This window comes from Tamandua tetradactyla, chromosome 4 (assembly GCF_023851605.1).
Source record: "Tamandua tetradactyla isolate mTamTet1 chromosome 4, mTamTet1.pri, whole genome shotgun sequence".
Taxonomy (NCBI): domain Eukaryota; kingdom Metazoa; phylum Chordata; class Mammalia; order Pilosa; family Myrmecophagidae; genus Tamandua; species Tamandua tetradactyla.
The window spans coordinates 178,785,175-178,798,903 of record NC_135330.1 but is presented as its reverse complement, the minus strand read 5'-3'; the positions used below and the strand labels follow the sequence as shown (position 1 = coordinate 178,798,903).

General features: G+C 35.6%; 1 protein-coding gene across 7 annotated transcripts in view; it reads right to left on the bottom strand.

Annotated features, from left to right (window-relative positions):
* The window catches only part of MYO16 (myosin XVI), a 717,568-nt gene that overhangs the window by 20,957 nt on the left and 682,882 nt on the right, over nucleotides 1-13,729 (bottom strand). For all 7 annotated transcript variants that reach the window (XM_077158660.1, XM_077158661.1, XM_077158656.1 and 4 more), the window contains one exon: nucleotides 13,159-13,250. In XM_077158660.1, the coding sequence (XP_077014775.1) occupies nucleotides 13,159-13,250 (92 nt within the window). The remainder of the gene's footprint in view (nucleotides 1-13,158; nucleotides 13,251-13,729) is intronic.

The window sequence follows — 13,729 nt, the reverse complement described above, 5'->3', positions numbered from 1 at the left end:
TACTTCTTAATAGCTCATTAGGTAGAACTTCAGCTATTCTCAGACTCAAGCACTGCCCCAGGCAAAGATGGACCTAGGGATGTCTGGGATACAAACTAGTCAGGTGAAAGGGGTTAATACCCAAGGGTATATCTTCCCCAGGTAAAGAGGGGTGGGGCCCAGCTCAAGTGGAATCCTTCCTTCAAAGAATTCAGGCCATAGGGGCTGGAAAACAGAAGCAGTCAAAGTCCACCAATTACATCACCTCTGTTTCAAGTACGCCCCTGGCAGGGAGAGTCTGCTGAAATTAAAGGCACCTCATCACTTTAAGCTGGTGGGAAGCCATTGGCAGACAGGTGCCACATGCTGGGCAGGATAGGTAAAGCACAGAGTCTAGAGGCATCACAGGAAAGTCTGAAAACTTTTTGGGTCTCTCATCCTCAGGGAAAACTAATGCTGGCTATTCTCTCCTTCTGATATGTGAGTTTGTCTGGTCTCAGAAAATGTGATGGAGGTCAATAATATCTTAGGAGACCCTCCTTCTCCTCCTCAAAAAAAGGCTCTATATAGGCCAGGCAAAAAATAGAAAAACAAGAACTGAAAATATTCAGTTAAACAGAATCTATACTAAAATTCTATGATATATTGAACTGAATGTCAAAGAATAGGTAGAGAACAAAACCATTCAGCAAGAAAATCTCGGTAAAAGAGTGCAAATAACCTACAGAATAAAGTAATTCAGGAAATCAAATATCTAGAAACCAGCAGAAAATAACAAGTCATACTAGGAAAATAGAGCCATATCAGTCAAAGGAACAAACCAACACTTCAAAGGAGATTCAAAAATTGAAAAAATTAATTCAGGATGTTTGAACAGACATGCAAAAGCTCACCAAAAATCAAATCAATGAGTTGAGGGGGGATATAAGAAGACATTGGGTGAACATAAAGAAGAGCTCAAAAGTTTGAAAAAACAAATCACAGAACATATGGGAATGAAAGGCACAATAGAAGAGATGAAAGAAAAAAACTGGAAACCTACGACAAGGTTGTAGAGACAGAAGGAAGGACTAGTGAACTAGAGGACTGTACATCTGACATCTGACATAAAAAGCAAATATACAGTAAAGAAAGGAAAAATATGAGCAGGATCTCAGGGAATTGAATGACAACATGAAACATATGTATTTACATGTCATGGGTGTCCCAGAAGGAGAAGAGAAGGGAAGAAGAAGAGAAAGAATAATGGAAGAAATAATTACTGAAAAATTTTGATCTCTTATGAAAGGCATAAAATTACATATCCAAGAAGTGCAGCATATCTGAAACAGAATAGATCCAAATAGACATACTTCAAGACACTTACTAATCACATCATGAGATGTCAAAGACAAAGAGAGAATTCTGAAAGCAGCAAGAGGAAAGCAATCCATTACATACAAAGGAAGCTCAAAAAGACTATGTGTGGATTTCTCAGTAGAAACCGATGAAGTGAGAAGGCAGCGGTATGATACATTTTAAATTATGTAAGAGAAAAACTGCCAACCAAGAATTCTTCACTCAGCAAAACTGTCCTTCAAATATGAGGGGGAAATTAAAATATTTTCAATCACTGAGAGGATTTGTGACCAAGAGACCACCTCTACAAGAAATACTAAAGGGAGGAATATAGACAGATAGGAAAAGGCAGGAAAAAGAGGGCTGGAGAAGAGTATAGAAGTGAAGACTATTAGTAAAGGTAAAAAGAGGAAAAAAAATAGACGTGACATATAACAGCCAAAATGGTAGAAAAAAGTACTGTCTTACAGTAATAATACTAAATGTTAATGGATTGAGCTCCCCAATCAAAAGATACAGACTGGGGTGGGCCACGGTGGCTCAGCAGGTAAGAGTGCTTGCCTGCCATGCCCGAGGACCCGGGTTCGATTCCCGGTGCCTGCCCATGTTAAAAAAAAAAAAAAAGAAAAGATACAGACTGGCAGAATGGATTGAAATAAAACATGACCCATCTATATGCAGTCTATGGAAGACTCACTTTAAATCCAAGGACAAAAATAGGTTGAACACAAAAGGTTGGGAAAAGGTATTTCATGCAAACAACAACCAGAAAAGAGCAGGGGTCACTATAGTAATATCAAAAAAATTAGACTTCAAATGTAAAACAATTAAAAGAGACAAAGAAGGACATTATGTATTAATAAAAGGAAAAATTCAACAAAAAGACATAACAATCATAAATTTTATGCACCAAATCAAAGTTCTCCAAAATGCACGAGACAAACACTGACAACACTGAAGGGAGTAATAGACACTTCTATCATAATAGTTGGAGACTTCAAATCCCCGCTCTCATCAATGGACAGAACCTCTAAATAGGGGATCAATAAGGAAACTGAGATTTTTGAATAGTATGATAAATGAACTAGACTTAAATGTAAATGGTCTGAACACACCAATCTAAACACGAAGGTTGTTAGATTTCATAAAAATATACAATATATATTTATATGCTGTCTACAAAAATCCCAGGATAAATACAGTGATGGCAATCAGTTACAATAAAGGAACAGAGGGCTCACAGGTGGATCAGTGGTAGAGTGCTCACCTGCTATATAGGCGACCTGGGTTTGATTCTAGCCCCTCTTCCCCGCCCCCCCCCCCCCCACAAAAAAAGAAACAAAAAAGTAAAGAGACAGAAGTTTTTCTGGGGGGAGCATGAATGTGTTCTAAAATTAGATTGTAGTGATGACTACACAATGCTGAGAACTTACTAAAGAGCAGTGAACTACACATTTTAGAGGGATGAACTGTATGCTATGTGAACTAAATCTCAATAGAGTTGTTTAAAAAATGGTAAAAGAATGACACATCTTATCAACAAAAATCAAAAGAATGATCGAGTAGCTATATTAAATTCTGGCAAAGTTGATTTCAGAACAAGGGATATTATGAGGAATAAAGAAAATACTGCATAATGATAAAAGGGTCCAGTCACTAAAACAATGTAACAATCTTAAAGGTGTGTGCAGCTTTGAACTTCAAAGTACATGAAACAAAAACTGAACGGAAATGTAGACAAAACCACAATTATAATTGGAGAAGTTGATAGGAAATGGGACATAAAATAAAAAACAGAGAGAGAGCTGAACAACGCTATCAGACAACTTGACCTAGTTGATATTTACAGAACATTCCAACCCAATTACAGTAGAATAAGCATTATTCTCAAGTGTGCTTGGAACATTCACCAAGACAGACCAAACCTAGGGCCATAAAACTGTAATTAATTTAATATAATTGAAATAATACAATGTATTTTCTTGGATCATAATAGGGTTCACTAGAAATCAGTATCAGAAAGATATCTGGAAAATTCTCTAATATTTGGAAAGTAAACAACATGAGTCAAACAGAAAGTCTCAAGAGATATTAGAAAATATTTTTAATTGAATGTAAATGAAAGAAAAATTATTCAACTTTGTGGGCGATAGCTAAAACAGTGTTTAGATTGAAATAGGTAGCATGAAATACTTTCTTTAGAACAAAAGAAAGGTTAATGGTCCGTGCTTTCTATAAAGAAACTACAAAAAGAACAAATTAGACCAAAGTAAACAGAAGAAAAATGTGATAGGTTCTGGTGTCATCTTGGTGAAGTGATGATGCCCAGTTGCCTGGTCAGGCAAGCATCGGCCTGACCATTGCTGCAAGAATATTTTTTGTCTGGTTGATAAAATGGAGGGCTGGTCTTCTAAATTATCAGTCAGCTGATTGTCTCTGTGGTTAATTATGTCTAGGATCAATCAAGGTGTGGCCCCACAATGAGATAATCCAATCAGTTGAATGCTTTTAAGGAAGGGAAAAAGACTCTTTCACTGCTTTCTCAGCCAGCAAACTTCTCCTGTGGAGTTCATCCAGATCCTTCATTGGAGCTGCCAGCTTCACAGCCTGCCCAATGGATTTTGGACTCCTCCATTCCCACAGCTGCATGAAACACCTTTATAAATTTCATATTTATAAACTTCTTCTGTTGGTTCTGTTTCTCTAGAGATCCCTGACTAACACAAAAAGAAATAATAAAGAGAAAGAAATCAAGGAATCAGGAAAGCAATAGAGAAAATCAATGAAATAAATGCTAGTTAGACCGACCAGTAAAACACCATCCTCAAAGTTGTTTGCCAGGCATATAACTAACATAACTAACCAGGAATATTATGCAGAATATATTAAAAATTCCTCTAAATCAACAAGAAATTCACGCAAGTCAATTAGGAAATGGCAATATTCTGGCTGCCAATTCAGAGAACATATGAAAAAAAAACCCAATAACAATCATAAAACAAATAAAAAATGTAAATGTAAAACAAATAAACAAGCAAATGTAAAACAAAACCATAACAAGATCCATTTTATGACTATCACATTGGCAAAAACTATGACTCATTAAACCAAGTCTTTACCAGGAATAATGGGAACCATTTTGGAGAATACTTTAGCAGTAACTCTTGAAAATGCTCATGCCCTGTCCACACCCTTCCAAACTCAACATTTCCATTTTAGGAGGAACCTCTGGAAAATTTTTGCATTTACGCGTTAGAGACATGCTCAATGATGTTCACTGCAACATTGTTTGTAAGAGAGATAACTTGCAAACTTGTTTTTGATAGAGATTTTTCACCATATCTTGTGAATTCTAACTATTGTACTTGTTCATGTGAAACTTCTTTTTGAACTGCGTTTGAGAAAAGTTTTAAATGGAGAAGATATGTGTACATATAAGAACCAGGTAATATGAGCATTTGTTTATATAGGTGCCAGTAAGAATCTATGCTAGTACTCTTGAATGTTGTAAACTCTCCTAGGAAGTTTTAGAGTAAAAGTTCAACCTGTCTTATTGTTGTTGAGCCTTTGAGCACCCATTTCCCTTCTTCTCTCCAGGAGATTGCTGAATTGGGCTTTCTGATCACAACACAGAGCCAACGAGCCAACTCCAACCATACTGGGGAGACCTGGAGTAAGACATTCTGGCTGTCAGAGGTCACCACTCATCCTAGGACCAGAGAAAAATGGTCTTGTGATATCTATGCATGCTTACCTTCTAGATGAGATATCACAAGACCATTTGCTCTTCTGGCCAGGGGATATGAGGCCCATTCTTCACAACAGAGGTGTGTGTTCCTGTCGCCCATTAGTTTGCTCCCTGCCTAACTTACAGAAGGAATATGAATGCAACGTGGCATTAACCAGGTGCCTGGGTATCATCAGAAATTTCTTAGTATTGCCAAGCCTTTCACATCTCAACCCTAGGGTTTTATATTTAAACTTGGGCTAATATTCAGAATAAAACAACAAATGAGAGCTACATATATCAAAATGGAAAAAAAATGCAGAGCAATCTGTATGTAATAAAAAATTTATTTATGTTTTAAAACATGCAAAGCATCAGTTATATTCTGTATGGATATATACATATGTAGTAAATGTATGAACATGGATGGGGGTGGGTTATGTGCTAACTCAAGACAGTGATTCAGTTCTGGCTTGCCAGGCAGTGATGGGATCAAGAACTGGAATGTAAATTTCTCTAAAAATAGGCTCTAAGGAAAATAAGGCAAAATGTCAAAATTTGTTGAAGTTGGGTGTTTTAGTCATCACTATGATTTTGTAAGCTTATAGTATTCCATAATCAAACATTTCTAAAATCACATGTAGGACAGATTTTATCAAAATTCCAGGTAAGTTTGTTCAGATGTGGCCTCACTCTCTCTAAGCCCAACTTTGCAAGTGAAATCACTGCCCTCCCCCCATGTGGGACATGACATCCAGGGGTGAAAGTCTCCCTGGCACCTTGGGAGATGACTCCCAGGGATGAATCCAGACCTGGTACCGTGGCATCAACAATTCCATCCTGACCAAAAGAGGGAAAATGATAACTAATAAAGTATCAGTGGCAGAGAGACTTCTAACAGAGTCTAGAGGGTACTCTGGAGGTTGCTCTTATGCAAGCTTCAGTTAGACCTTGCTACCTATCATAACCTGCCAACCCCCAACCAGGACCATTCCAGACATTCCCAATCCTAAAGAACATCTAGGGCAATATATAATATTCCACAAGGTTTCCATGCACTAGAGTAACTTTCCAGAGACCTACAACCTCCGGTTGGGTCCCTGGTCCAGACAAGTCCCGAAATCTAGCCCAACCTCTCCAGAACATCAGATAGTTCCAGTTCCCTATTCCGTATTAGTGAAAGACCTTTCCAATGTGAAAAATTTAGAATTGCCATAGCCCAAACACTCCTAAAGAAAGGGATGGAAAGATCAAGGGTGATGGTGGAGTTTTACAGAGAAGGTAGGACTTAACAAATGAATATGAATGCTGAATCTGGTATCTCTTTTAGTCTCTAGTATTTTAGAGCAGCTAGAAGTGAAGACCTAAATTTGTGGAATTGTAACCCATGTCAAACTCTGAAATATGTTCTATAACTAATTGTGGTGCTGTGCTTTGAAATTTACAGCTTTTTTGCATGTATGTTATTTTCCACAAAAAAAAGAAGGAAAAAAGTCGACTGTGATGTTAAATATTTAAGCCCTTTAGCCTCCTATATCCTGGAGCAGCTAGAAGGAAAAATATGAGAGGATCATACGGTAGCCTATGACAAACTCTGGGATCTGTCCTGTATCCATTTGTTGAAGAGTGGTTTGAAAACTATTCCTTTTTTATTTCTTTGCTTTGTGTATATGTTATACTATACAATTAAAAAAAGTTAAAAATTACAAAAAATTAATTCCTGTTTAGTGTTGGGTACTGCTGATTCATCTTAATCTCCTACATATTTTAGAGAGCATCTTCTATGTTAGAGTCAGATCTGGCATTCAGGATACTGACCCTGAGAAAAAAGACAATCATGATAATAATAGCAGGAATTTTCTTCTGAGCACCTAGAATATTTAAGGCTGCATGTTGGGCACTTTACATATATTTTCTTTAATCAATCCTGAAGAACAATTACTATAGTCTACAATTGACTGTTAAATAATAGACATGAAATTCTTACCTAATTCTCTTTTTTTTACTCTTCTTTCCTTTCTTTTCTTAACTTTTAAAAATTAATTAAATTAATTAAGTTGATATCAAATTTCATAAGTTAACTAGAATTTAGAATTTACCACATTTTTTTCTGCTGCATTGCTATTCCCGGTTCAGAGCAAAAGTGTTGGCTAATTGCAGTTTTCCCATCTAGAAGGTGAGCATGCAGAGATATTCCAAGACCATTTTTCTCTTTAAAAACATGGTCACCATTCTGCTTTTTCCTTCTTTAAAAATTTCACACACACAATTGCATTCACCTGGTTGATATTAAATAGTCAATCTCTTAACTTACAATAAATAACAGTATACATATGAATTCATTTAGTATATACATTTAGTGTGATTTCATGAAGGGAAATTGAGATAAAATAGGTTTTTTTTTTTTTTTATTTTCCAAATTCCTATTTATACAGTATATGGCACTTTCTGTTGAAAATTCTGTCATTGAACTCATACCATCAAATTAAATTAACTGCTTTCATTTCTTGCATATCCTATATACATCATGAATGGTGAATACAGATTCCCTGAAACCTGGGCAGTGTGAAAGCTTTCCTGTGCCCGTCCCCTTCTGTTTCTAGAGTGCATATAAAATCTATGCTTTTTCTTCCTTTCTAAAGGGTTCTCTAAGTTCTGTTTCCTGACATATGCTTTAGAATTATATCTTAATAATTAAACTAATCATGTCTATATTTTATTATTTTATTAAATACACAGTTTATTAAATACTATAATGTATTTGGAACAGTCCACATGACAAATAAAATGAAAATAGGAAGCAGGCTTTAGGTTTATTCAGTGCCCTGCAACTCTTAATTTTGCCACTGTATGACATTACAAAAAGGTTTCTTTGATGGTTCGGTAAAATAAACCACATAACCATTTGTTTCTCCATGTGGATCAATTGCATATTGATTACGTTATGGCTTTCACTGCCAGCTCTATTGGGAGTGGGGCTAGATATTTATTATGTCCTTGGGTGCTTCGCTGCCACATTTTTTTTTTTAAATCAGAGACCATCAATGATTTCTTACAATGAGTATTTGAAATGACAGATATTAACAATAAATTTCTATGCTTTCTAAAAGGCAACAAAAGAATATTTTTTAAAAGTTTGACAACAATATGATAAATGCCCAAAATGAAAATAAGAGATAATAAATAGATGAATATTACTGTGGAGTACAGACTTTTGAGAAATAAAAAGGCACAGAGTAAAAGCTGGGGCTTAAACTGTAGTGAAAATATAACTAAGTAATGCTCAAATGAAAAAAGGAAAACATCTCAATTTTCAATGTCAACTGCGGACTCCTAAACAGATGTGTAACTAGTAATTTTTATGCCAAGGACAAGCACTAAGCATTTTATCCATTCCCTTCTGCTGCTATCCTGTCTTTAGCATTTTCTGCTCCCTGTACCTTTTATTCTTTTGCTCTATTTATAATCCGTGGGCAATCCTGGGTCAGGTTACCTGGTCCATGTCTGAGTCAGCAGAGGGTTGCAATCACAGCTAAAAATGTTAAGAAGTCATTCTGGGTTGGAAGATATCCTCAGCATTTCATTCACTTCTGTGTCTTTCATCACTGAGCTACTTCTAAAGGATTGCATCATGACAAACTACACAATTTTTTTAAATCTCATAAAATGATAAGAAGATAAATGGCATATTATTTTTATAAATGCTCTCTGATTCCAAAACTAATTTGAAATGGCTTATATACCTTATAATATTGCAGGTCTGGGTCTCTAGAATTGCCACAAAGCCACACTCAAAGGGCAGTGTGTGTAATTTCATGATATCATACATTTGCTGCTGGTTTTATTTATGCCCAGTCCTAGGCAAGGTCATGAATATTTCATCATGGTTCATAGCATGGACCTACTGAGCCTTCTGTATAAGAAGCATCAGTGAACACAGCCATATTCACAATTCAGGTCACATCCCAGCTTTCACCATTTTCAAATATTTAAAATGAATTTAATTTTAGTAATTTTATGTAAAGCCATAATATTTAGCAAATTAATAAAAGTTATGACGGAATACAACAGAAATGATATCTGTATTCTTTATCTTGAGGAAAGAAGCAACTGCCATTTAAACGAAGTTGTAATCCTGTTAGAAAATTAAAAAGAAATTAAGAGTTTGTATGCTTAAAAAGGATTTGTTTGTCAATAAAGCAGAAGTAATGGAAAATAACCATGAAATCAGATTAACATGTCAGTAAAATTCTTATTTGCAAACACCAGACTTGAGTGGAAGGTTGAAAGAAAGGCATGAAAATAAAGGAAAGAGTTTGAAAAACGGGCAGGAATCAGAGTAGATTCAGTACCTGGACGTTAGAAAGAATCTAATATTCCACTGCCGTTATACTATGGCTGCAGCTACAGGCAACCACCACAGATGAATATCACCAGTATTGCAAACTCATCGATTCTTTTCATCCCTTTCATAATTATGCGTCTCCATTATTATGCATAATCCATTGCTGATATGCCTGGTTGAAGAGTGTTCTCACATATATCTGCCTAGTTTTCAAAGAAAGTGAGACAGAGGAGCATCTCTTCCCTCAAATTTTTACTGTGAGATGAGAGAGTTAAGTGCATGATTGGTGGCCCCCCCAAAAAAAAAATTTACAAAACTCTGCTATAGCTACTTTACTATTGGACCAAAAATTCTTCCAATTTTATGAAAACATTGGATGATTCCTGCATTCCTTTGCATGGATTGAGGTAGTTTCCTTCATAGAAACAGAGCATGTTATGTTGACATTCATTCAAACTATGGGCTCTGTGATTTTTCCCTATGATTTCTGGCAATTTACTAAATCTAGCTCCTGTTTTCTTTATTTATCCTAAAGGCCATGCATTTTATCTTCCTCAAAGGGTCTTTACTAAAAATCTGTGATGACAATTAAAATTTAGGCACCCTTAAAGAGGGGTTTGATTCTTGGTCAACATTTAATGTTATTGCTACATGCCCAATAAGACCAGGACTGATTTTATAGAATTTCTATTTAGCTGCATTGGTTGAAAAAAATCTAAAATGCAGCATACTTGTATATGCCCATACTCCAACAATAAATATCCCACAAGAGATTAATTCTGAAAGACATGTGGCCCTTAATTGTATAGTTTCACATAACTTAGAGCTTCTCAAAAGCGAGAAATATATCTATGCTCATTTGAAAGGATGTATGCACCCTAGAAAAGTCATGTTTTAATCCTCATCCCATTTTGTAAAGGTAGAATAATCCCTATCTAATACTGTCTATTTGAAACTGTAATTAGATCATCTCGCTGGAGATGTGATTTAATCAAGAGTGGTTATTAAACTGGATTAGGTGATGACATGTCTCCACCCATTTGGGTGGGTCTTGATAAGTTTCTGAAGTCCTATAAAAGAGGAAACATCTTGAAGAATGGAGATTCAGAGAGAGCAGAGAATGCTGTAGCACCATGAAGCAGAGAGTCCATCAGCCAGCGCTTTGGAGATGAACAAGGAAGATGCCTCCTGGGGAGCTTCATGAAACAGGAAGCCAGGAGAGAAAGCTATCAGATGATGTGGTGCTCACCATGTGCTCTTCCAGCTGAGGGAGAAACCATGACTGTGTTCACCATGTGCTTTCTCGGATGAGAGAGAGACCCTGAACTTCATTGGCCTTCTTGAGCCAAGGTGTCTTTCCCTGGATGCCTTTGATTGGACATTTCTATAGACTTGCCCTAATCGGGACATTTTCTTGGCCTCAGAACTGTAAACTAGCAACTTATTAAGTTCCCTTTTTAAAAAGCCATTCTATTTGTGGTATATTGCATTCTGGCAGCTAGCAAACTAGAACAATATCCTACCATTTCCTTGAGAAAATGTAAGATGCCTGGAGGTTATGGTTTCATCAGAGCTGTATTTTACAACAAACCCCCATTGAAAACAGACTGGAAAATTATTTCTGATGACCTTTCCCATTTCTTTGTTTTTTTAGCCAAATCCATGAAAAATCAGAAGAAAAGTTACAGAAATGCCTATTTTATGTACCTTCTTTCAAAATTACTTCTCTTCTCTATGGACCACATTGTAGTAGAAGTCCAGGAAAGGATGTCAAATGGCCTATCATTATGTTATAAAGTACAAGGAGTCAATCCTATAATAAAAATTAAACCAGTGTTCATTACAAGTAGTTTCCCCTGTGAATTATCTTATATAAGGTATCTATAATGCTTAAAAGGAAAAGCAAATGCATCTCAAAGGACCAGAGGTGAAATTAGGGCAATCTATTATTACAACTAATCACCATTTTCTTTTTATTTCCATGCCTGTATATCAGTATAAGTGATTTCAGCAGATTACCTACTGTAAGATTTATTTTTAGGGTTAAATTATTGATTTTTAGAACTATCTAATCAGTGTTATTTAGAAAAATCTTAGAGTTGATATTATGGCTTTGCCTGCACTAATGCCAAATATTCAGATGACAGCTGATAGTATAATACTAATACTAGTTGATTTTCCATAAACATGATTTCATGGAATCACTGGATCCTTGACTGAGGCCTTTTACAAAGTTTTACATAGATGTGTAACATAATACAAGTTATCTTGTAAGTTCAAATAAAATAAAATTACTACTGCTAAAGGAATTATCTTTGACCAATGCATTAGTCAGGGTTTTCCAGAGAAACAGAACTGACAGGATTTATACACACACACACACACACACACACACACACACACATACAAGTGTTTGTGTATGTATAGATATATAATGTAAATATTAGGAACTTTTTTTTTTTTATAGGAATTGGCTCACATGACCATGGGAATTGGCAAGTCTGAATTCCATAGGGCAGTTCACAAACTGGAAACTCAATGAAGGTAACAATGAATTCCTCAGAAAAAGCCACAAGTTGGGAACTCCTAGAAGCTGGCTGTCTGAGGTAGAGATAGAAATTCTTCTTTCTGACTGTTGAAATCCTAAATTCTCCCCTTAAGGCCTCCAGATGATTGTACGAGGAGATTCTTCTCATTGCTAAAGGAAATCTCTGTGAATTGAAGATGTCATCAGCCATAGACGGAAGCAACTGAAGAGGGACTTAAATCCACAGACTACCCTCACGGTGACAACCTTGCTTCCTTGATCAAACAATTGGACAACATAACCTGGCTAAGTTGACAAATTAAATTAGCCATTTTTAACCTTATTAACAACAAAGTCTTTAATAGTATTTTGTGTGCTTTGTTGCGAAAAGAATCTCACCTTTAATGCAAAGATATATATTTTTGAAGATGGCTTTTAAAAGCCATAATTTTTAATTCAACATGAAAAGAACATTAAACTCTGTGATATACACACTTTTTCCTTTAAAAATACTTTTGTCTTTTGAGGTGATGATTTCCTTTAATCTAGTGAAATATTTAAGGCCAAACACATTAGAGCACATATGTGAAATCACTGAAACGCAGCCATACCATTTTGCGAACTGTAATTTCATTTTAATTTTACAGTGTTCTGATCATATGCCACATTTGGATTATATGGAATTTGGAAGTAGTAAGTGAGATATAATGGCATGCCATAAAACCACAGGTACTTCAACATTTTATATTCATGTTGTCATTTAGTCTCCCTATTTTGGCTAAAGTTGAATGTGGAGAGAATATCAATGTTGTTAAATAGTTCTAATATCATCTTCACCTGATTATGATTTTAATGCATCACAATATTAGAAACTATATTTTCAATGAAACACTGGAAACCAATGATCAGTTTTAGATTTTTGGAGATTATTCTTTATTTGAAATAAGCAGAAAATTGGAGTTAGATGGGGTAAAGGAGAGAGACAAATGGTAAGATGGTAAGCATTAGGGAATAAATGCTCAAGTCCAGTAAGAAAACATGTTCTTGGTCATAACATAATGACTCTCTTGTTCATAATTTAAGGTTCAAGTTATTATTGTTTATGCAAATATCTATGGGTAGGGCAGTACAATAGTGGCTCAGTGACAAGAATTCTCACCTGCTGAGCTGGAGACTGGGTTTGATTCCTGGAGCCTGCCCATGACAAAAAAATATATATCTATTTATCTATGGGTAGCTTACCTGAGTGGTGTGACTTTCCTTATGTCTCTGAAACGATGAAGTTGCTGTCCCACTCACAGACAACCTTGAGAATCCATCTTCTTCAGGCAAACCTATTGAAGAAAACACAAAAGTAGCAGTTACGTCTTCTTTACCCTCAAAAGATACGTTGTATACTTAATTAAGTAAATTCAACCTTTTAGGTTTCATGAATTGAAATGCTGATCAATAAACACTAACTGAATAACATACTCACCAGTGAAACATGGGCGATAAAAACACATTGCTGTAACTTCATTTAATAAAAGAAAAAAGGTATGTCTGGATAAAAGAAATAAAATGCTAATAAATAAATATGTCATAATAGCATATAATTGAGCAATGAAGTATTGGAAGGGAGAAGGAAACTTCTCTAGAGACTGTAAATAGTTTGATGAAGCTTAAATGGGGGAAGAGAAGCATGTGGCCAATGGAGAGGCAAATGATTAGCTTAGGTTGCTACTGTAGGCAGGATTTATATTTCCTTTGTATGGTGACAGGGACCCAAATAAATAAAAGACAGATAAGGAATAACAAAATCTGTGTAAGATGG